Below are 21,127 nucleotides of genomic sequence, written 5' to 3'. Positions count from 1 at the left end.
CTCTGTTTGTTTTGTATTGTTCTATGTTTTGTCTACATTCTAGGGGGATGACTCCTGCTCAAGCAGATACCCAGTTCTTAGAAAACGCCAAGAAGTTGTCGATGTATGGTGTCGATCTCCACCATGCCAAGGTGACTGACACACGGCCCCAGGCACTGGGTTTTGAAATGTCCAATCCAACCAGAGATTTTGTTTAAGAAATCACTCCTGTATACATGTTTTGGGAAATACTAGGAAATACATTTGTGATGTTTATAAAATGCCCTGCAATGAGAAAATGTCAACCTCATAGCTGTAAAAAAACGATTGAACTGTAAGTTCTTAACAAGGAGACATAGCCTACTGGTCAGTATCCAAACTTAGTCATTTGTCAAGGAACTGTTCTCCTACGCTCCATTCATTGTGTATGAAAGTATGTTGAAACTCCTGTGAGAGCACACAGGACTCAGGGAGGCTCCTTTGATGTAGTGTGCAGTGAGGGGAAGAGAGGCAGGCAGAAAACACAAAGCAAAAGCAGAAAGTGCATCAGCTGTACAAATACATGTGGTGGAGCCGGAGCTCTTTTCACTGGGCCGTCTGCATGGGAACAGCCCTGTGGAATGAACCATTCTCTCTCCCGGTGTACTGGACATGGGTTGAAAATACTCCCAGAAATGTTCTGTTGGTCTAGAGCACAGAGGGGGATGGCGAGAAGGGGGGGATAGGGAGAGGACGAGAGAGGGGGGGGCAGTTCCCAACCGTCAGTAATTAGTGAGAAAAGTGCATGTCAGGCCCTTATGTCCTCTCTCTCTTTCAGTAGGTAGGCAGACAGCCACGTACAAGGGTTGTGTGGAGAAGCATGTCATGGCCATGGGGAGTGAGAGGGGGTGGTTGAAAGTCATGCATTGGTGTCTAATAGTTGCCATGCCCATCAGCGGCGATGGATTTTCCTCCTCGTTTTACAGTTTGATACACAAATCAATAGCCACTCAGTATCAAACTATCCATATGTCCCAGACTTAAAAGACCCTTTATGGCATCATGCAAGTTCGATAACGTTACCATTGAGTTATGGTGGGATGATTGCATAACCAGCCTTATTCAATTGTATGTAATCTTATTCCATTGTGAGCCTTGGCAATATTATAAATCTTCTGGACTGAAATCTGAGAACGTTGTCTGTTCTCTATCCATGTTGTCTGTACTGCTGCAAACGTGACTGTTTTCTGTTTATTATACTTTGCTGAACTGTTGCTTTGGCTGTTGTCTTTGTGTCTGCAGGACTCTGAGGGAGTGGACATCATGTTGGGAGTGTGTGCCAATGGCCTGCTGATCTACAAAGACCGACTCCGGATAAACCGCTTTGCCTGGCCAAAAATCCTCAAGATCTCCTACAAACGTAGCAACTTCTATATCAAAATCAGGCCGGGAGAGGTACAGAACCGCACCACTCTCAGAGGAAAAACAAGATATTTCCACAATTTACTCTTGTCCTTTCCAAAACCCCACTCCAGAGATCAGCTGTAGGAAAGAGACTGTCATTGAGCCAAATACTGACAATGTTAGGACATGGTTTGATTGTGGAGATGGAAATGCTGATGTTTAGATATTTATTTCTCAAGGCCAATCCATATCTCGTTTTTTGTGGAGCATATGTTTTCTAACTTGGCTAGTTCTTGTACTCGGGGGAACTCGGCTATATGCTCTGTCTTACAGACGGAGCAGTTTGAGAGCACCGTGGGCTTCAAGCTGCCCAACCACCGCTCTGCCAAGAGAGTCTGGAAGGTCTGCGTGGAGAATCACACCTTCTTCAGGTAACAATCACACTCTCCGCTCCCATGTCAACGACACCAACATAAGTTTAACCTTGAACTCACTGCATCAGACTCTAAAAGATGTCTGAACCAGAAGGAACTAGTGTGTTAGGTCCTCTGAGGGCGGTTGTTTTTTAATGATTGCACCTTTCTTTATAGTGTTCTGTTCTACCTTGCAACTTTATCTATAGGCCCTTTCTAACCTGTTGACTCTGTGAAATGTGTCTAAGCTAACACAGTTAGTCCTACCCCATGTCAGTGGGGAGTGTTAAATGCCCCCCCCCCCCGCAACCCTATGCACTTATTTGTTCAGGCAGCTTCTCTGTCTGAGGCCTAAAACCATGGCCATTATCATGCGCTTAACTTCTTATGGTATAGGGGACGCTTGTATTTGTGGTACAGATGCAGCATCATCTTTTCCTACACTTAAATTGCCCTTGCCTAATGATTTGCGTCTCAAGCCCGGCTTGCAACTCTGCTATCCTCACCACAAGGCGATAGTAATCCTGTATATTAAGAGTACAGCGACTGCAATGAGAAGGCATCATGTTACTTAGTTTGTTTTGTTTTTTTTGCCCTGAGGAGGTCCTGTAGATCCATGTCCAGATGAAGCATCCGGGGTGAAAAATGTGAATTAAAAAAGTTGTGAGGATAAAACTAAGACCTTGGTAAACTTGTTACGTACAGAGTTTGATGAAATACTTAAAAGTAAAAAGCAAAAGTTTGTCAGGTAGCCAAGTAGAAACAAACGGTACAGCAGTATGGAGACAATGCAGAAGTGTGTTGCGTCACATAATAAATCCCACCTGCTGCGCATCTCATTATTTGACCGTTTTTAAGAGGATTGTCGGCACACGCCAAATTGAAACCAGATACGGCATGGAGATCCTCGGCTGTTTAATCGAGTTGTGTTATTCTTGGCATGGACAACGAGGAGGGGAGCCACAGCCTCAACAAACACAAAGCAACAATCACTCACTGCCTTGCCTTCAACCCAACCAGTAATATCCCAAAGCCCTGTAGCGCCCCTCTTTCTCCTCTTCTCTCATTCAGATCTGTGTGCAAAAGAAACTCCTACTAATGACTGTCCTTAATCTGTAAAATTTGAATTTCAAACACTGCCATCCACTTTAATGGTCTTGTATATTGATATCAATACCTATGAGGGCTTTTAACATCTCTAGGGTATGTGGGACGCTAGCGTCCCACCTGGCCAACATCCAGTGAGATTGCAGAGCGCCAAATTCAAATACAGAAATACTCATAAATATTCACAAAACATATTTTACATAGGTTTAAAGATGAACTTCTTGTGAATCCAACCACGGTGTCAGATTTAAAAAATGCTTTATGGTGAAAGCATACCTTACAATTATTTGAAAACATGGCCCAGCAGACAAATCATTACAAACAGTACCCAGCCAAGCAGAAGAGTTACACAAGTCAGAAATAGAGAGAAAATTAATCCCTTACCTTTGATCTTCATATGGTTGCACTCAGAAGACATTCATTTACTCAATAAATGTTCATTTTGTTCGATAAAGTCTCTTTATATCCAAAAACCTCACGTTTTCTTCAGTAATCCACAGGCTCAAACTCAGTCAAAACAGGCAGGCAAAAAAATCCAAATTGTATCCGTAAAGTTCATAGAAACATGTCAAACGATGTTTATATTCAATCCTCAGGTTGTTTTTAGCCTAAATCTATAATATTTCAACCGGACAATAACGTTGTCAATATAAAAGGTAAACAAGAAAGGCACTCTCTCGGGATTGCGCATGAAAAAGCTCTGTGACACGTCAGGGTCCATTCATTCAGACTGGTTTTACTCCCTCATTTATCAGAATACAAGCCTGAAACAATTTCTAAGGTTTTTGCCTGCCAAATCAGTTCTGTTATACTCAGACACTATTTTAACAGTTTTGGAAACTTTAGTGTTTTCTATCCAAATCTACCAGTTACATGCATATCATATCTTCTGGGCCCTAGTAGCAGGCTGTTTAATTTGGGCATGCTTTTCATCCAAAATTCTGAATGCTGCCCCATACCCTAGAGAAGTTAAATTGTCCCGCTTATTAGCAATTTGTTCCGAAGAGTGGCTTTTCTTGGGCTGTGATGTGAGGGCATGATGTCATGACAGACCCGGGCCCGGGCTGGGCTGGGATGGAGGTCATGCTGGGATGCTGAGATCATAATGGGATCCACAGACACCCTGACATCCCAGCAGCACACCTAGGGCCAGTGTGTTTAAATAGGGTTGAAATCAGCCCTGGCCTGCATGCCCCTGGGATAAACAACAGAACAGACCCCTTCCTAGTCTGCCTGTATAACAGCAGAGAGCAGAGCCTTGGAGAGGACCCCAGTATGGCTTAACCTGACACCACTAGAAAGATGCCAGAGACATCTGGACCCCAGCCTGCCGCTCCCTCAGGCTGTGTGTGTGTGTGTGTGTGTGTGTGTGTGTGTGTGTGTGTGTGTGTGTGTGTGTGTGTGTGTGTGTGTGTGTGTGTGTGTGTGTGTGTGTGTGTGTGTGTGTGTGTGTGTGTGTGTGTGTGTGTGTGTGTGTGTGTGTGTGTGTGTGTGTGTGTGTGTGTGTGTGTGTGTGTGTGTGTGATAAATGTCTGAGTGAGGGGCCCTGCAAAGCAAATGGGGGGAGATGGGCGGACAGGAAAGCCCTGTCTCCATAGGAGATAAGGATAGGGGCAGGAACGATTTTGAATATCTAGCCTCAAACACAGCTGTTACGCAGAGCCAGCGGAGGAGAATAGGAGACCGCTTACTGTTCGGCGCCCAGAGTTTGATGGGGTTTACAGCTCATGTTCACGTACGGTCACTGACAAACAATGAGACTGTTGAACGGATCCCTTTTACCTAGGTCTTCATGACTCATTCATAATCTCTGTATTTACACACAGAGATAGCTAGGTTTATCACTTCCACCTGTGGTTAGCCTAGGTCACAGGCAGGACATTTATAAAAAAAATATAATAATAATAAAAAGCTTTTTTTATTATTATTATAGTGAAAAAAGACCAATACTCTTTATCTATATAGCCTCACTGTCATCCAGTAAACTGAAATAACATATCCACATGGAGTTTACACACTGAACAAATATGATACAGTATTTGTTTGTTTTCAGAATAGTTTCATTTTATTTTGGTCCTATTCTCACTCCAGGTTGATGACTCCAGAAGCGCCCACTAAAGCCAAGTTCCTCACACTGGGCTCTAAGTTCCGCTACAGTGGGCGGACCCAGGCCCAAACACGACAGGCCAGCACCCTCATCGACAGGCCGGCACCCTACTTCGAGCGCACCTCCAGCAAGCGCATCTCACGAAGCCTGGATGGAGGTAGGCAGTGGCACTAGACAACACACACACACAGTTGGGATTTGGGTTGATGTATTGTTATGCCCAGTGCCCACTACCTTGGACTATGGGCAGCGCTGGTATTCTGGTAATGAGTACAGTATGAGTCAGTCCATAGCTGTCTCTGCAGGCGAGGAGATGAGTGTTACTCAGTGGAGCATAGCCTCTGATTCTGGCCTACACTAGCAGCCGGTCTCTTTGTGATCATGAGAGGGTTCTCATTCAGTCAGCTCAGTGCAGACACCGTAGGGGGGCCGTCACAGAACCACAGGCTACCTCAGCCCTGCCATCAAAGAGACATTTAGATAAACTTCTGAAGAAACACTCCCAAAACAGCGAGCGAGAGAAGTAGATAAAGTAACAAAGGACCTGCAGGATCAGAGGAAAACCATTACCGTGAGATATACAGAAACGGACCCGTTCCGTGACAACGCTCATCAACGTGCCTCAGCATGCATTCTGTTCCCCCGCCAACCATTCAAATTTAGAGGGAACAAACCACTATCCTCCTAGTTTTAGTCAGCTCAAACTGTCTGGTGAGCTGAACTATGCTGGTTTTGCATTTAGCCAAACATGTTACAATGACTAGGGATGAACATTCCTATAGCCTACTATGAGGCTATTTCTCTTTTCCAAGTGCTTTTAGAAGAACCATTTTGCAGTGTCCTGTACAACGTCAGTCAGTGTTTAGCTGTAGGCTTGGCACATTCCCCCACTGTCATTGCTATTGGCTATATACAGGAAATGGCTCTAACATCTTTTTCCCCTTTGTTGGAGCTTTGGGAAGGACTGTGGATGAAACTGGACTTGTTCTTTTTGACCAGGGGATTTCAATGTGTTTCTATGACCAGACCCAGGCTGTGTATGTTACATTGTACATTTAACATGGGAAAGAAACAGTGCCACTAAAACGTTAACAAGCATGACGGATGTTCTCAGGCCAAGGTCTATGTGAATTTGTAAGCCTATTTTCCACCATAAAAGCATTCTAGAAATTGCTCTGAGCAAAACCTAGTGTCTTTGCGTGATGTGGGGAATTAGACTAAAATACAGTAATAGTGGACTGGCCCGGCTGCTATGCAGATTAAATGCGGGTGATGGTGTAGCTGAAAGTGAAGTAGTAATTAAATGGCGACGCTTGAAAATTTACAGTACCTCTTCTGACAAAGATTAGTGTGTTATATTGACTGTTCAGTTTTTTGCTTCCAACTTCAGCAGCACAAATCTAGGAGGAGAATCCTAGATGAACATGAGTCACCAAAGGAATGGCAATCTCGATACTTTACTTTGCCATGAATAGCCTACCATAACATTTAGCAAGATGAGGGCTTTCGCCTTTCTTCCCTCTCTGTCTAGCTTGTAAATCTAGGATAACTCAACTCAGTCCCAAATACCCCATGTGTACTAGGGCCGGGCCATTCATTATTAAAGGGTTACTCGACTCACTCACGCTAACCTGGGCCTGCTCTGGAATCCCTTTTCTTTGTTTCCTCACTCCTTCTTTCCCCTCCTGTATGTAGGGCCTCTCTGAGCCTCTTGATCATTCATCATCAGCCCAGTACTATTAATTCCTTCGCCTTCTTCTGTAGTAGAGGGAAAAATAAGAAGAGGGTGGGAGGGAACCATTTTGTTTTCTGTCTGGCCAGCCGTGGAGACTTCAATCTCTCTCCTCTGGCCCCTGACTATGGCCCCCAGAGCTTCAGATACAGTCACAGCAGGTGTGAGACTGGGACTCTGAAAGAGACGGGGCTAGCCGAGGAGAATTTGGTCCTGGTCTCTGGATAAATCCCTCTCCCCCTCCCAACACATGGCACAACAATACAGGGAGTGGCGGCTGTGCTGTGGGTGGCATGGTCAGTTACTGATGATATCAGGTTCCATATCAAACCCTTACTACTAAACCTCAAGAATCCATGACTACACCGCACCACTGTGTGTGTGTTGGCACTGCTAAATACGCTACTGTACACTACGGCTAGCATGACATGTCAATCATTACTGTAGTTTTACATAGACCTAGCATTTAGCCAAAGAACTGATCCTGTGTAATTTCTCTGACCTCTTTCCATCTGAATAGCTATTGGACATAGGCATTTACTATACCAAAACAAATAGCCATGTCTGGTATGTACTATGAATCCGTGCAATTATGGTCTTATCTCATCCACAAAAGGCAGGTACATTTAATTTTTATTGTTTTCATATGGTCCAGATTAAACTGTGCTCTGGGGTTAGACCGCCCTCTGCTGGCCATGCATTGACATTAGCATGATGTGCTGAATTGAAGAGCTCTCTGAAGTATACATACATGAATGGAGAATATGAATGTTCTATAAAGCTTGGATATGTGTCATCTTGCCTGTGCCCCTTCAGCGCCAGTGATCAACATGATCGAGGCCCATGACTCGGCCCCCACCTCTGTGGGGAACGGCAGGGAGCCTGGCCTGGAACTCTCCTCTGACTCTTCCAAGGTGAGAGGAGGTAGCGGGATGATCTAACTCAATCTCTTGTCTTTCAAGGAAGAACCAAACATCTGACATCCTGTTGTTGAATTGGAAATGAATAGTCTGTCTGACTAATGCCTAATAATTTTGTCTCAAAGGAACTCAATTAATTATCTCCACTCTCTAGCCTAGATTTATTGACTTAATCTTGGTTTTGTCACCCCCCCCCCCCCCCACTGTAGCACTGTGGAGTTGAATTAGCCAGAGTTATAGGATGACATTCTGAACTGTCTGCTTCGTACCATAACTCCTATTAGGAGAGTGCAAGACTCTCTTGACATGTGGGTGCTGTATAAAGGATCATATTCATCCTTAACATAACAGTGACTTGTCCATAATGCAATATCATTATTTCATTATTGGGGGGGGGGGGGGGGGGGGGGGCACTGTCTTAGTTGTACTAGGGGTAATGTACACCAATAGGATCCCCTCCTAACATTGTGATATTAATCGAGACTCCACTAACTGGATTCTTGCTCGGCGGATGTTGTCCTGCCATGGTCAGGGAAGATTTCTGGTTCTCTGGGGGGTTTACCTGGAAGTAAAAATTAAGGGGACAGGGCTAAAAGTAAGAGTTTTGAATTCAAATTGAATAGGAACAACCAGAGTTTAACTGTGCTATATCTCTAACTCAATCACAAAGACCTTCCTGTTTTTGGGTTGCTTTAGATTCTTCCCCTTCCTGTCATCTACTCTGACTTCTCTCTGCATCTGTCCACTAGTGTTCTCAGTTCTGATCCTGTTGTTGTACAGTTGTAGAATGCGCTTGACCCTCCTCCCCCAGCACCTCTTGGACCCACCCTTTGACCCCTGACCTCTCACTGCCCCCACTATGTGACCTCTTGTCTGCACCCGTGTTACTCTGCTGCACCCCTGACCTAACACGTCTCACTAATGGTGTTTCTTTCTCCCCTCTTTTCCTGCGCACACCTTCCTCTTACCATTTTTATTATTTTTCACACATTTGTTTCTTCTTCTCTTGGTTGTGATTACTGCTTGTTTTTCCCCCTCAACGCTTCCTTCCCTGCATGGTGTCTACATGTGGCCTTCTCTCTCTTTCTCTATATGGGGGAAACGACGGGTTAATCACTGTGTAGTCAATCTTCATGTTCCCCCTGTCCTTATCCTCCTCCAACTCATCCATCCCTCCCATCCTGGACACCATCTCTGAGCTAGACGTTCTGTCCGACATCTCGGAGGACGACCCCCTGTCCTGGGGCCAGCTAGATGGGGACGGGGACTACCCGGGTATTTGGGATCCTGATTTTACCCCCCAGCAGCATGCAGACAGTTTGGCTGCAACAGGGCACTACCATCACCAGTCTCTAGAGGCCTTTCCTCCTCCCTCCCCCCTGGCCTGCAGCTCAGAGCCCCAGGAAGGGTCACCCGTCCTGGCCAATGATGTGGCTCAGTCCAGTCTGGGCTTCTCCGTGCTGGGGATGTTGATGGGCCTGGGCTTCCTGCCCTTCTCTCTGCTGGATGCGGACGGCTACCTCTGCTTCCCCAGCCTTCCCAAGGACTGTGCTGCCTGCTTGATCCCCTCGGGGCTGCAGCGCTACCTGCCCCTCTCCTCCCCCTCCCTGGTGCCCTCATTCATGTTCATCTTGGCTTTGCTGCTGTCTGCCTCCCAGTCCCTAGCTCTGGCCTTCCTCCTGGCCCTGCCCCTGGCCCTGTCGCTCTGCTACCTGGAGCATAAGGCACCTGTCCCCGCTCATCCCCCTGTGGCCACACCCTGCTCAGACACACACACTGACACACACACTTCCCTGCTGCAGGAAGAGCTGTGTGACCAGCTGTGTGACCCCGCCGCCTGAATGGCACCATCTCATCACCCCCCTGCTTCTGTCAGCTCCTCCCACCCCTCACCTTAGCCAGCACGTCTGTGTTCTGCACTCCCTCCATCCCCGTTATATTTCACTCTCCTTTCTTCTTAAAACCCTTGATTTCTGTATAAAATTACTAAATAGAATTTCAGTCTTTCGCCATTCTTTAGAGATCTTAAATTAGTTATTAAATACTAATCACTCTTATTGTACCAGTATTGGCTGCTCCGTCATAAAAATAATTTAAACCTTTTTAGTGTTGTAAAATGATAATTCTTATTCCTGTGTCCCTATCTGTTTGGCTGTAAATGCCATAGTCATACGCAGGTAGATTTAGTGTGTATATATAGCTCTGTTTTCAAGTTAGTTTTGCCCTATAAGGACGTCATTGCCTGTGTTGCACCCCCTGTCCCATTCAGTGTTATTAGTCGCCATTTAGTACACCCGGGTTTCTGACATTTAGTACACCCGGGTTTCTGACATTTAGTACACCCGGGTTTCTGACATTTAGTACACCCGGGTTTCTGACATTTAGTACACCCGGGTTTCTGACATTTAGTACACCCGGGTTTCTGACATTTAGTACACCCGGGTTTCTGACATTTAGTACACCCGGGTTTCTGACATTTAGTACACCCGGGTTTCTGACATTTAGTACACCCGGGTTTCTGACATTTAGGCAACAATAAGTAACATGAAGTAGGAAATGACACAAAACAGTTAAATCAGCTCTATACAGAAAAATGACCAGTATTCCGAGGCCAGCATGTGCATCGCCCCCATCTCATCAGGTCTCACTCTCATGTGGGCAGAGCCTGGGCGCTCCTCCCTCTGTCACATGACATTGCACCGTTAGGTGGTGCTGCTGGGAATCAGGCTTTCTCATCATCCATTTCACCTTTTTCTTTTCCCCGACAAAAAAACATTCCCACTACAAAAACCACGCAGGTAGAGGAGGAGCCTAGCGAAAGGGCGGCGGCCACACCTACTGAAGGCACTGAGGTCTGTGAGGGCAGTGGGCATCTTTACCAGCATACTGCACCTTTTAAGATTATTTGTAATACAGTGTATATACACGGAGCTCTGGGCAGTGCAGGTATCAAACTAACATGTCCTTTTCTCCTGGGTGCTAACAGATGAAAAGAGATGAGCCAGACTCCTCCCAGCAGGTTGATTGATTAACTGTGATTGATTGTTTGATGGTGACTTTGTCTATAGATCATCTGGGCTTTTTCACATCTTCGCTGCTCTTTATTTTGTAACCTGGGTTTCACTTGTCCTGCAGGAATGTATGCTTTGTTTTTGGTTTCTTTGTGCTGCTGCCACTGTGATCTGTGACGTGTATGGTTTTTCTCAACACACTGCTGTTCAACCACACGCCACCACAGCTGAACATGCTGAGGATAGGACATTGTTCTGGATAGGAAATTGTTCTGGATAGGCTTGCCTTAGCTGCAGCATTCTATGGATTAACACCCAAATAAGCTCTACCTTGTGAGGAGTAAATATTCTCTATCTCTACAGTATTATAGTTAATCACTACACAGCTAAGGTGACGTGTGGTTTAGACAGGGTCCATTCTGGTCTGCCCTGACCAGTAGTGGACGTCCAGTGTAGTTCTGTCCCAGTCTCCACAGCCTCTGCTCTGCAGTGGAACTGTCCTGACTGCACAGATTCTCACCTCTGGGCGCTTAGGCATTTTATTTCCTTTTTTATGTATTTTTCACAAATGCGTCTTCATTTTTTGATTCCACAGAGCGGAAAGTTGAGAGTGCAGGGGGAAAATATATATGTCAGACATAGCAATTTAATGTTGGAGGTTGGTATGACTGTGATAACTATTGGCCCGTAACTAAAGGGAATCAAAGCCCAAGCCTGCGTCCTCTCTTGGCTCCTGTCCCAGGCTGTCTTCTCCAGTCTACCTTTCACTCTCAGGCTCTATCTCTGTGTGTGTTTTTGAACACCATTGCATGATTTTGCATGTGGGATGGGGTGCATGTCCGACCAAAAAGGGTTTATTGGGGCGAGGGGTGCGCTGATGAACGCTCAACCTCTCCTGTTTTTGAGTTGAAAATTGTTTTGGATATTTAGTATTTTCCGGGATGTGTTTTTAACAGGACTAATGTTTCCCTGACCCAATAAGGGATTTTCCTGCTCTGATTTGCTTAATTTAAGTTGTGCATTTGTAATGGTGTGATAACAAACTAAACCTACCCAGAGTGTTCTATAATCTCACACATTAGAAACGTGGAACTGTCATTAGTGCCCTTTAAAATGGTGTAATTACCAGAATGTCTTTAACCTCCTATAGTCGCTGTCTGCTGCCCCGCGTCTCAATCCACCACATCCAGACCATGATACATCCCGAAAATCGGTCTTCTCACAAAATGGTCTGTAGTGTCGGAACGGTTTGTCCTATTATTATGACCCTCTATGGAAAGATGAGACTCTCTCACAAACACGATTGTGTCTTGGGGCTCGTCTGAAGTCAGCACAGCCGATCTGCCAACATTGGTCTGTAGCGTCCTAACAGTTTGGGCAACAAACTACCATGTGGAAAGGTGAGACTCTCACAAACATGCCCACAGGCCTTACAAGACTTGTCTGAAGGTCCCTCGATACTAGTTGCAGTACAGTACCAGACAAAAGTTTGGACACACCTACTCATTCAAGGGTTTTTCTTTATTTTTACTATTTTCTACATTGTAGAATAATAGTGAAGACCTCAACTATGAAATAACTCATGGAATCATGTAACCAAAAAATCTATTTTATATTCTTCATTGTCCTGTTGAAAAACAAATGATATTCCAAATAAGCGCAAACCAGATGGAATGGTGTATCGCTGCAGAATGCTGTGGTAGCCATGCTGGTTAAGTGTGCCTTGAATTCTAAATAAATCACAGACAGTGTCACCAGCAAAGCACCATCACACCACCACCTCAATGCTTCACAGTGGGAACCACACATGCGCAGATCATTTACCTAATCTGTGTCTCACAAAGACACGGCAGTTGGAAACAAAAATGGCAAATTTGGAGTCATCAAACCAAATGACGGATTTCCACCGGTCTAATGTCCATTGCTCGTTTCTTGGCCCAAGCAAGTCTTCTTATCGGTGACCTTTTAGTAATGGTTTCTTTGACGCAATTCGATCATGAAGGCCTAATTCACTCAATCTCCTCTGAAAGGGAAAGGGGGATACCTACTCAGTACAACTGAATGCATTCAACTTCCGCATTTAACCCAACCCCTCTGAATCAGACAGTTGATGTGATGTGTGTGTTACTTGACACTGTGAAGCATTTATTTGGGCTGCAATTTCTGAGGCTGGTAACTCTAATGAACTTATCCTCTGCAGCAGAGGTAACTCTGGGCCTTCCTTTCCTGTGGCGGTCCTCATGAGAGCCAGTTTCATCATAGCGCTTAATGCTTTTTGCGACTGCACTTGAAGAAACTTTGAAAGTTCTTTACATTTTCCGGATGAACTGACCATGTCTTAATTAAAGTTATGATGGTCTGTCGTTTCTCTTTGCTTATTTGAACTGCTCTTTCCATAATATGGACTTGGTCTTTTACCAAATAGGGCCATCTTCTGTATATCACCCCTACCTTGTCACGACATAACTGATTGGCTCAAATGCATTAAGAAGGAAAGAAATTCCACAAATTAACTTTTAACAAGGCACACCTGTTAATTGAAATGCATTCCAGCCTCATGAAGCTGGTTGAGATAATCCCAAGAGTGTGCAACGCTATCATCAAGGCAAAGGGTGGCTACTTTGAAGAATCTCAAATATAAAATATATTTTGATTTAACACTTGGTTACTTTCTGATTTTTTTTCTCACTATTATTCTACAATGTAGAAAATTGTAAAAAAAAAAATAAAGAAAAATCATAGAATGAGTAAATGTGTCAACTTTTGATTGGTACTGTATATATGGCGACTGTTTTGTGGCCTAAAATAAGGGGTAAGCGTGTGTGTGCACATTCATTGTTTCCTGATCTTTCAAATCTCTCAGATATACAGTACCGTTCTGCCATGTAGAACATAGTAAAAATAAAGAAAAACCCTTGAATGAGGTGTGCCCAAACGTTTGACTGGTACTGTAGGACTCACTTCCTTTAGTCCCCAGAATATATCTATCTGTTCCATGTATGTAGTAAACGTTATTCAATTTAGTTTGTATGGGCTAATGGCAATAAGGCCAAAATACATTTGATACCTCAAGGGGTGTACAAATTCTAAATCAAATGATCCTTGGTATGACCTTGAAACTTTTCCACATAGCTTACAGGGCTTAGACTGTTATGGCTTAAATGGCAGTTACTATATGACCTTGAGATCAAAAGATTGGAGAAATGTACTTAAGAATTTACTCAACTCGTGGTGAGAATTGTAAATGATAAACAGCTTTTCAACCTTTCTGGAGTATGTTAATTTGAAATAAGAATGATATAATTGTATGTATAGTGAAACCGCCCTCCATGTCACTTATCGCCATGGCAATAGCAGGTGCCTATGCGATGTATAATTTTACACCTGCCGACTTGTGTGACAACAAGACTAACACAGTTCAGAGTCAAGCCCTTGTTCAACAGTCTCATAAAGGGGAAATGTGTCCCTCTGGTTGGGTTCCACTGGCAGTTCCACGTTTTGATGTTCAGGTGTACTACTGAGCTAAAGGGTTTAAACTCATAACAATGCCTCGCCTCACTGATCCCTCATCACAACCCTTGATCAGTGTGGATGTTTTGTACATCCTCCTCTCTAAAAGGGGTCACAACAAGTTGAACCCAGAGTGCTTTCAATTCGATATTATCTGATAATTAGATTGAGGTCTTATTTGGGACAGTGCGTAACCATTTGAAATGGGTAGTGCCCAATAATAACCTGTACATTCTGTGGAGTGATATCGCCTCTTGGTGGCTCCTTAGGAAATGCACTCTTTACTCTGCGCTAGGTCTAAAACAGTTCACCCATACACACACTAAAACTAACCATAAACTGCCATACACACACTAAAACTAACCATAAATGGGCAGTCAGTGAGGCTTGGCACCCTTCCTGTTACTATCATGGTTTACAGACTAATGTACCTGTTGTCCTCCCCTCTCCCCCACCATGGCTGTGTGTGGCATCCTCCTGACACCGCTAGGACCTGGATAAGACTCAGGAGGATGTTTTGAAACATCAGGCTAGCACTAGTGAGTTAAAGCGCAGTTTTATGGAGGCCACCCCTGAGACGCGTCCCAGTCAATGGGAAAAGCGCCTCACTGCCAGCCCGGCTACCAGCCTGCGTCTGCAGGCCCAAGGGGTACGTGTCCAGCCGTGTCCTACCGCCAGTCCTCCTGTCCCACCAGCCTGCCTGCATGTCCTCTACTCTCCTCCTGTTTCCACCTCTCTAGTCTGCAGGGAGGCCCTGGCTCCAACCTCTGTACCCTGGTTCTGACTCTGTATGATTGATGTGACCGTTGGATATAGAAGTATCACCCCTTCTCCCTCTTCTCCTTCTCTCTGTGTACCTAATTCCACTAACACTTTCTTTTGTAGCTACACATGCCACACTGCCCCAACCGGTGTTCTTTTGCGCTAGATTTTCTGTGTTCACAATTTTCTCAGCCTCTTATGTTTTGAAGTGACACTGAACATAAGGGTATATTTGCACTACTGTTGAAAATTCCTTTCTTTCTGAGCTTTAATCTTCACTGCTGTATTATTTAAAAATGGTATGCTTCTTTCACTTGTGCATCGGTGTAACTGCTCCTCCTTTCAGCTGGACAAGGCTCACTTTTGATTTCCTACTTCGTGTCTCCTCTTGGGATTTCCCACCCTGTGTTTCAGACCTGTGTTTGATTGTGTTGCGTGACGTACTGCATGCCTCTTGTCACTCTGTGTCTACACCCAACAAGCAGGTGATAGTGTTCACACACAGGCCTTGGGCCACGTCCTGCACCTGTGTGATAAACAGTGTGTGTGGCATGTCTTTGTTACAGATGTGCTGCCTCATTCCTAGAACACAAACCTCCATTATCCCTGTCTCCCTCTTTGTTTCACAGCTGAAAGCTTCTACTGTGGCACCTTTTCCAGCTTTCCTCTCTCCAGTTTCTCTGATGTCAATCTGCCACCCTTAGCCACTAAACTTTTAAGGGCACTTCTATGTTTTCTGTTGTGTTTTTTGAACTGTGTGGATTAGCTTGTGAAAGTTACAGTTTGTCTTCTCTCCATAAATGTGTTTGTCCAGCATCTAACTCTGACCTCTTTGCTTTGTCATTCTCTAACCCGTGTAGAGCTTAGAAGAGGAAAATACCTCTATTTAATTCAGTAAATTTGCCTGCGAGTCTGGTCTGGTTGACCCTGGCTGTAGCACCATTAAGAGAGCAGCAGAGGGCGCTGTATTCTCTAGCCCAATGGCCTCAGCTCCACTCACTGCCCAGGTGCTCCTAAGTACAGATCAAATAAAACCATGCCACAACTAATGTATTGTCCATTGTTCCTTCTCGCTGCTGCCGTAGCAAGTTCATGACCAGTCCAGACCACCACACACAATCAAAGTAATGGCTGAATTTACAGTGTATACACATTATTGTGACAAGATGTGTCATTAGCTTGTCAATGCACAAACCTACTAATTTTGTACACAAGCTGTAAGAGCACAAACAAGGCTGGCCATAAACTTGAATATTTTCTCGACATTTCATTCTCTTCTGTCATTCGCCTCTTGTTCTGAATGTTTGTTCTGACTTTAAGTGCTCTGAGTGTCACTACACTATATGTTTTTATATAGAACTGTTAAAAGTTCCCTTACAGATGGGTAATGAGATGCTAATGTTTGTGCATGGCAGAGTCTCTCCCTCCTAACCCGCTCAGAGGGGAACCTGTACAGTGCTATAGTAACTAACCCTAGTGATTCCTGATGCCATGCTGGTGAGTGACCATTGCCTTTGTTCCACAGAGGAGCCCCCCACCCACAACCCAGGAGCCTCTCCCTGACCTCACAGTGGACACGGTCTCTAAGGTGGTCCTCCCCCTCATCTAACACACCCACCTTCTGCTTTCTCTCCCCCACACATATTCTTAACTGCCAGCTCATCAGTTGTTTTATTCCAGACATCTCTTCTTCCACCCATCCATATCTCTCTGTTTGCTGGTTGCCATTATGCTGACTGTTCTTCATCTGTTGCCATTTCCATCCCTCCTTATGTTTGTTGCGTTGTATTTTTTAGTTGGTGTTGTCCTTTGTTGGGTTGTGTGGTCATCTTTTACGTTTTTGTTTTTTTCTCTCTATTCCGTTTGTTTTTGTTTTCTGGTTTAGAGTTCAGATGACAAACAGAAATCAGACGAGACAACGTTGCAGGCAGCAGAGGTTGAGATAGAAGAGACGGTAGTCGTCGAGGAGATCAGGGTGGCACCCAAAGGCTCTGTCACCATCACCACCCCCGAGGTGGTGGTCACCCCTGTCGCCGTGGAGACAGAGGTCGAGAAGCCTGACGAGGAAGTGGTAGAGGAAGTGATAGAGGAAGTGAAGGAGGAGCAGAAGAGGCCTGTGAGCGTGTCCTCGGACAGCCACAGTGAGAGCGAGGAGGAGGCAGGGGAGTACCACCCCCAGGTCACTGTCAGCACCTCAGTGGAACAGATCAAAGAAGAGCCTGAGGAAGAGGAGAAGGAGGAAGTGGACAACCATGAAGAACCAGAGCAAGTCGCAGAGCCCGAACCACTCCCAGAGGTTGAGGTAGAGACCATGCCTTCCCCTGCAGTAGTGGAAGAAACGCCTATGGCAGAGCCAGAGACAGCCCTTGTGGTCGATGCCCCCGCTGAGGAGGAGCGCACCGAGGACATCCTGGTTACCCCCGAGGAGGCCCCTAACGGGCATGCTGAGGACCAGCCTGGCCTGGTGGCTGTGGAAGAAGAAGAGGAGGAGCCCAGAGTCAACGGGGACGCGTCTCACGCTGAGACGGAGCGTATTCCTCAGGTTATTTGTTGCTCTGAGGTAAATGAATGGCTGCGGCCTCACAGAGCTGCGTAGTACTGAGCCATGCACACTTCTGACCTTCACCACCACCCACCACCCTCCTACCTACCTACTATATACCTAGCTACCTACTGTACCTACACACCTACCTGCTGCTTCTCTACTGTCTGTCCGTGCTTCTCTCGCTTAGCACCTGAGCGTCATAGCAATGGGAAGCTATCTGAAGGCCTTTCACCTGCACAGCGGTCGCTTGGGCTATTTTTCTAAGCAAGTTGAATGTTGATAAGTGATAATCGTAAGAAATAATGGCTAATATCCCCCAGCAGACGCAACAGCCATTGTGGATCTGTGCCAAAGTGCTGCCCCCTACTGTCAATCTGCACCCCCCCCAGACTACTTCACTGTAATCATTACCACCTCAGTGCAGCACGTTTCTGTTGGGGTTTTATTTTGACTCTGCGTACTGTGTCCCTTCATACATTCATACATTATACATACTGTGAGCACTGTATTGGTCTGTATTGGTATTGTGCACTGCATGTTGTGTGTGTGTTACAGTATGTGGATTGTGTCTCCTCCCCTGTATAGGGTCTTTATCTGTAAGTGCTTGGGTAAGATGCGTTATTGCTTGGTCGTTGGCATTAATTGGGTTTAGTCACCAACGTGACTGTCTTCAAGGACTCGTCCTCCCAACCACTTAAATGCCACAGCGTTCATTTGTGGGAACGTCAATGCATGTCTGTGTCAAGCTGTTGGTAGCCTGTGGCAAAGATCAAAGCAAAAATGCATTGTGCACTTACATAACAATTACAAAAACGTCTGTATATTATTTGCCTTTTTTGCATTTTCAGTTGGTAACTCAGCTGGCATGCGCTTGGTTGCATGGTTACGCCGAAGAGATTGTAGTTTATAGTTCTGTGAGTTTTTGTAACGTTCATTTGCAGCCTGTGCATGAGCTCTGTTCCTTCTACTTTAGCGGTTGTGCTGTTTTTGCCTGGCCTTTGCATGTGGTATTTGCGTAGTGAAGTGGACCAGCATGGTGTGTGTGTGTGTGTCTGTCCTGACTCTCTCCCTCCCTGCCCCCAAGCCACCTGTGGTGAAGACCGAGATGGTGACCATCTCAGACACGTTTGCGGCCCAGAAGACTGAGATTGCCACTAAGGAGGTTCCCATCGTACACACAGAGACAAAGACCATCACTTACGAGGCTGCACATGTATGACCACTCTTTCAATAGACCACCACCGCTATATAGCTAGTGTTCAGCCGGGAATATGATGCTCAACCTGGCTCTGTTTGTTCTCCAGCTGGACGGCAGTGGAGACAGTGAACCAGGCATTCTCATGACCGCCCAAACCATTACCTCTGAGTCGCTGTGCACCACCACCACCACACACATCACCAAGGTAACTACATGTAACCATACACATCACCATGGTAACCACACGGCCAAACACGCCACAAAGTTAACCACACACACACACGTCATCACGGTTACTACACACTTCACCATGGCAACCACACACATTGCCATGGTAACCTCCAAGCCACATCCATCACCATGGTAACGGCCCAGCTCTCCCTGGTCGATTGTGTAAACACCATGGTATGAAAACTGTTGCAGGGAGGACTGGATTCCCATCTGGCAGCATTATTCAGTGTAATCTGTGTGCAAATGAAGAGCAGCCTGCTCTGTAGTGTCGATGCTTGGGGCTGTGACTGGCACCGACCCAGCCCAGCCCAGGCATCATTCCTCTGTTGTGACTTGATGCTGACTCCTAGATGCCAAACGCCTGGCTTAAGCAGACACCTGACAGCAGCTGCACTGCTGGACAGTATCTCTAGCAAGCTTGCTGAAGAACTCTGGTTTTCATCTGCTCTCTTGCTGGTGGCACCAAACTCATTTATACACATAGCTGGGGATGTTTTCTTTTTAAATCCTCCTCCCTGGGAGCACACATGTCCACAAGGAGATACTTCCAAGATTGAAAGATTCAAACTTGATGAAATTCGGCTCAGTGCATAATTTAAGCCTCCTGATGGATTTGTTGTTTTACTAGTACAATATGTCTGTGCACTTATCCTGAACATATGTCTGTTTGCAGACATTAAAAGGTGGTCTCTCAGAAACCAGGATCGAGAAGCGCATTGTCATCACCGGAGACTCAGACATCGACCACGATCAGGTGAGCGTCAGTCAGTCACAACAATCAGACACGCCCTCTGGTGGGAACCAATTACACAGTACACCACAGCAGCTTGTACTACTGAATGGAAGTTGTCGGTCTAATACATTGGTCACTTTTGTCCATTTAGTGAACATTTATACTTAATATGGAAATTAAATGAGGATCTGTCATATTTATATATCATATGCCATACTACCAACTGCAATCAATAGCTCGCTCATATTGTGTAGTGAATGTCTCAGCTGAAAGAGATGCATCGATTCCTGTTACAAGACCCAGCTTTCTGATTTATAGTGTCAAGAGTTAGTCTTTTACCTCCCTCCGTATGAGAGCGCTGCTGATTTGTTCTGTTCTCTGGACATTAAACTAAAGAGTACAGCAGACTGATACACTCCATACAGAAGTCCCTGTAGAACAGACAAATATTTACGACAACATATGTTTCCACAGTAGAAGTTCACCACAAACCCCAAAGGGACAAGCATGGGCAGACTACCAAGTCATGCTTTCCATATCCTCCTCAACCCCTCCCATCCTTTGTCCTCTCATTTGATGTTTTACCGATTGTTTTGTTGTTGCTACCACTACTTTTCTCATCTGTGTCAATTGTTTTCGGTTCCTTTGTGTTCCATTATTTCCGTTAATGCCATCGTCTCCCTTTCCTTTTGGGTGTGTTGTTGCTGGGGCGTGTTGCCACCCCGGATAGGCCTTGGCCCAGGCTATAAAGGAAGCCAAAGAGCAGCACCCTGACATGTCAGTGACCCGGGTGGTGGTCCACAAAGAGACAGAGCTGGCCGAGGAGGGCGAGGACTGAGGCACCAGGTAAGGCCCAAGGGCGTGGTGATTAGAGGGGTATAGAGTGAGGGAGGAGTCCCTCTGCTCTTACTCTACAGGAGCCCTACTAGCCCAAACAGACAGCACATCAGCGGCATCCGCTGGAAATAAGTCCCCCCACATGGTGGAACTGTCTGTCTCCTTGTCTTTGTCTTTGAGTTCTTCATCTTCTCTGTTAACTCCCCGGTTGCTCTGTCTGCATTTGACTGAGCTATTTTGGCATGAAATGTCACAATTCATACAAAATGTCAGAACCAAACATCTGCAGATGTATAATTTTGTCTGAGCAAAATATTTTTGTTTTACTTGCTTTGCTAACCTTGTGACATCACTGTCTGTATTCTAACATGCACAGTGCTGGCAGACTATGGCACCACACTCCACCAGACATTATGACACTTCATACACATTGGAACAGCAGATTAATGACTATGCTAATTAATTGGTGTAAGGGAGGAGGAAACAAATATTCCCTGTAGGTTGTTAGCTTGAAAGCCCTTTACAATAGCTCTCATCAGTTACTCAACTTTGTCAGCCATTGGACATGAAACCATTATAATCCATTGAGGTCTCAAAAAGCTTGGATCACGCCCAGAGAATTGTTTTGAAAACACCTCAATTACTTCAGTCACAAAACA

At 45.3% G+C, this 21,127-nt stretch overlaps 1 protein-coding gene across 19 annotated transcripts in view; it reads left to right on the top strand.

Moving 5' to 3' along the window:
* The window catches only part of LOC139415091 (protein 4.1-like), a 106,275-nt gene that overhangs the window by 83,437 nt on the left and 1,711 nt on the right, over positions 1-21,127 (top strand). For 6 of the 19 annotated variants that reach the window (XR_011634932.1, XR_011634931.1, XM_071162893.1 and 3 more), the window contains exons 8-21: positions 44-131; positions 1,261-1,413; positions 1,696-1,793; positions 4,974-5,146; positions 7,538-7,635; positions 10,440-10,493; positions 10,628-10,660; positions 14,653-14,811; positions 16,450-16,512; positions 16,810-17,484; positions 18,554-18,682; positions 18,774-18,872; positions 19,572-19,652; positions 20,362-20,477. Coding sequence is in view for 12 of the 19 variants with exons in the window: in XM_071162893.1 (XP_071018994.1) it covers positions 44-131; positions 1,261-1,413; positions 1,696-1,793; positions 4,974-5,146; positions 7,538-7,635; positions 10,440-10,493; positions 10,628-10,660; positions 14,653-14,811; positions 16,450-16,512; positions 16,810-17,484; positions 18,554-18,682; positions 18,774-18,872; positions 19,572-19,652; positions 20,362-20,469 (2,011 nt within the window). In the remaining 7 variants the exon portion in view is untranslated. Of the gene's footprint in view, positions 1-43; positions 132-1,260; positions 1,414-1,695; positions 1,794-4,973; positions 5,147-7,537; positions 7,636-10,439; positions 10,494-10,627; positions 10,661-11,247; positions 11,311-14,652; positions 14,812-16,449; positions 16,513-16,809; positions 17,485-18,553; positions 18,683-18,773; positions 18,873-19,571; positions 19,653-20,361; positions 20,478-21,127 lie in introns of all 19 variants that reach the window. The other 13 variants (XR_011634933.1, XM_071162902.1, XM_071162896.1 and 10 more) reach the window with 5 other exon arrangements.

The sequence above is a fragment of the Oncorhynchus clarkii genome, chromosome 8 (assembly GCF_045791955.1).
Source record: "Oncorhynchus clarkii lewisi isolate Uvic-CL-2024 chromosome 8, UVic_Ocla_1.0, whole genome shotgun sequence".
NCBI lineage: Eukaryota > Metazoa > Chordata > Actinopteri > Salmoniformes > Salmonidae > Oncorhynchus > Oncorhynchus clarkii.
This window is presented reverse-complemented; position numbering and strand designations above follow the sequence as displayed.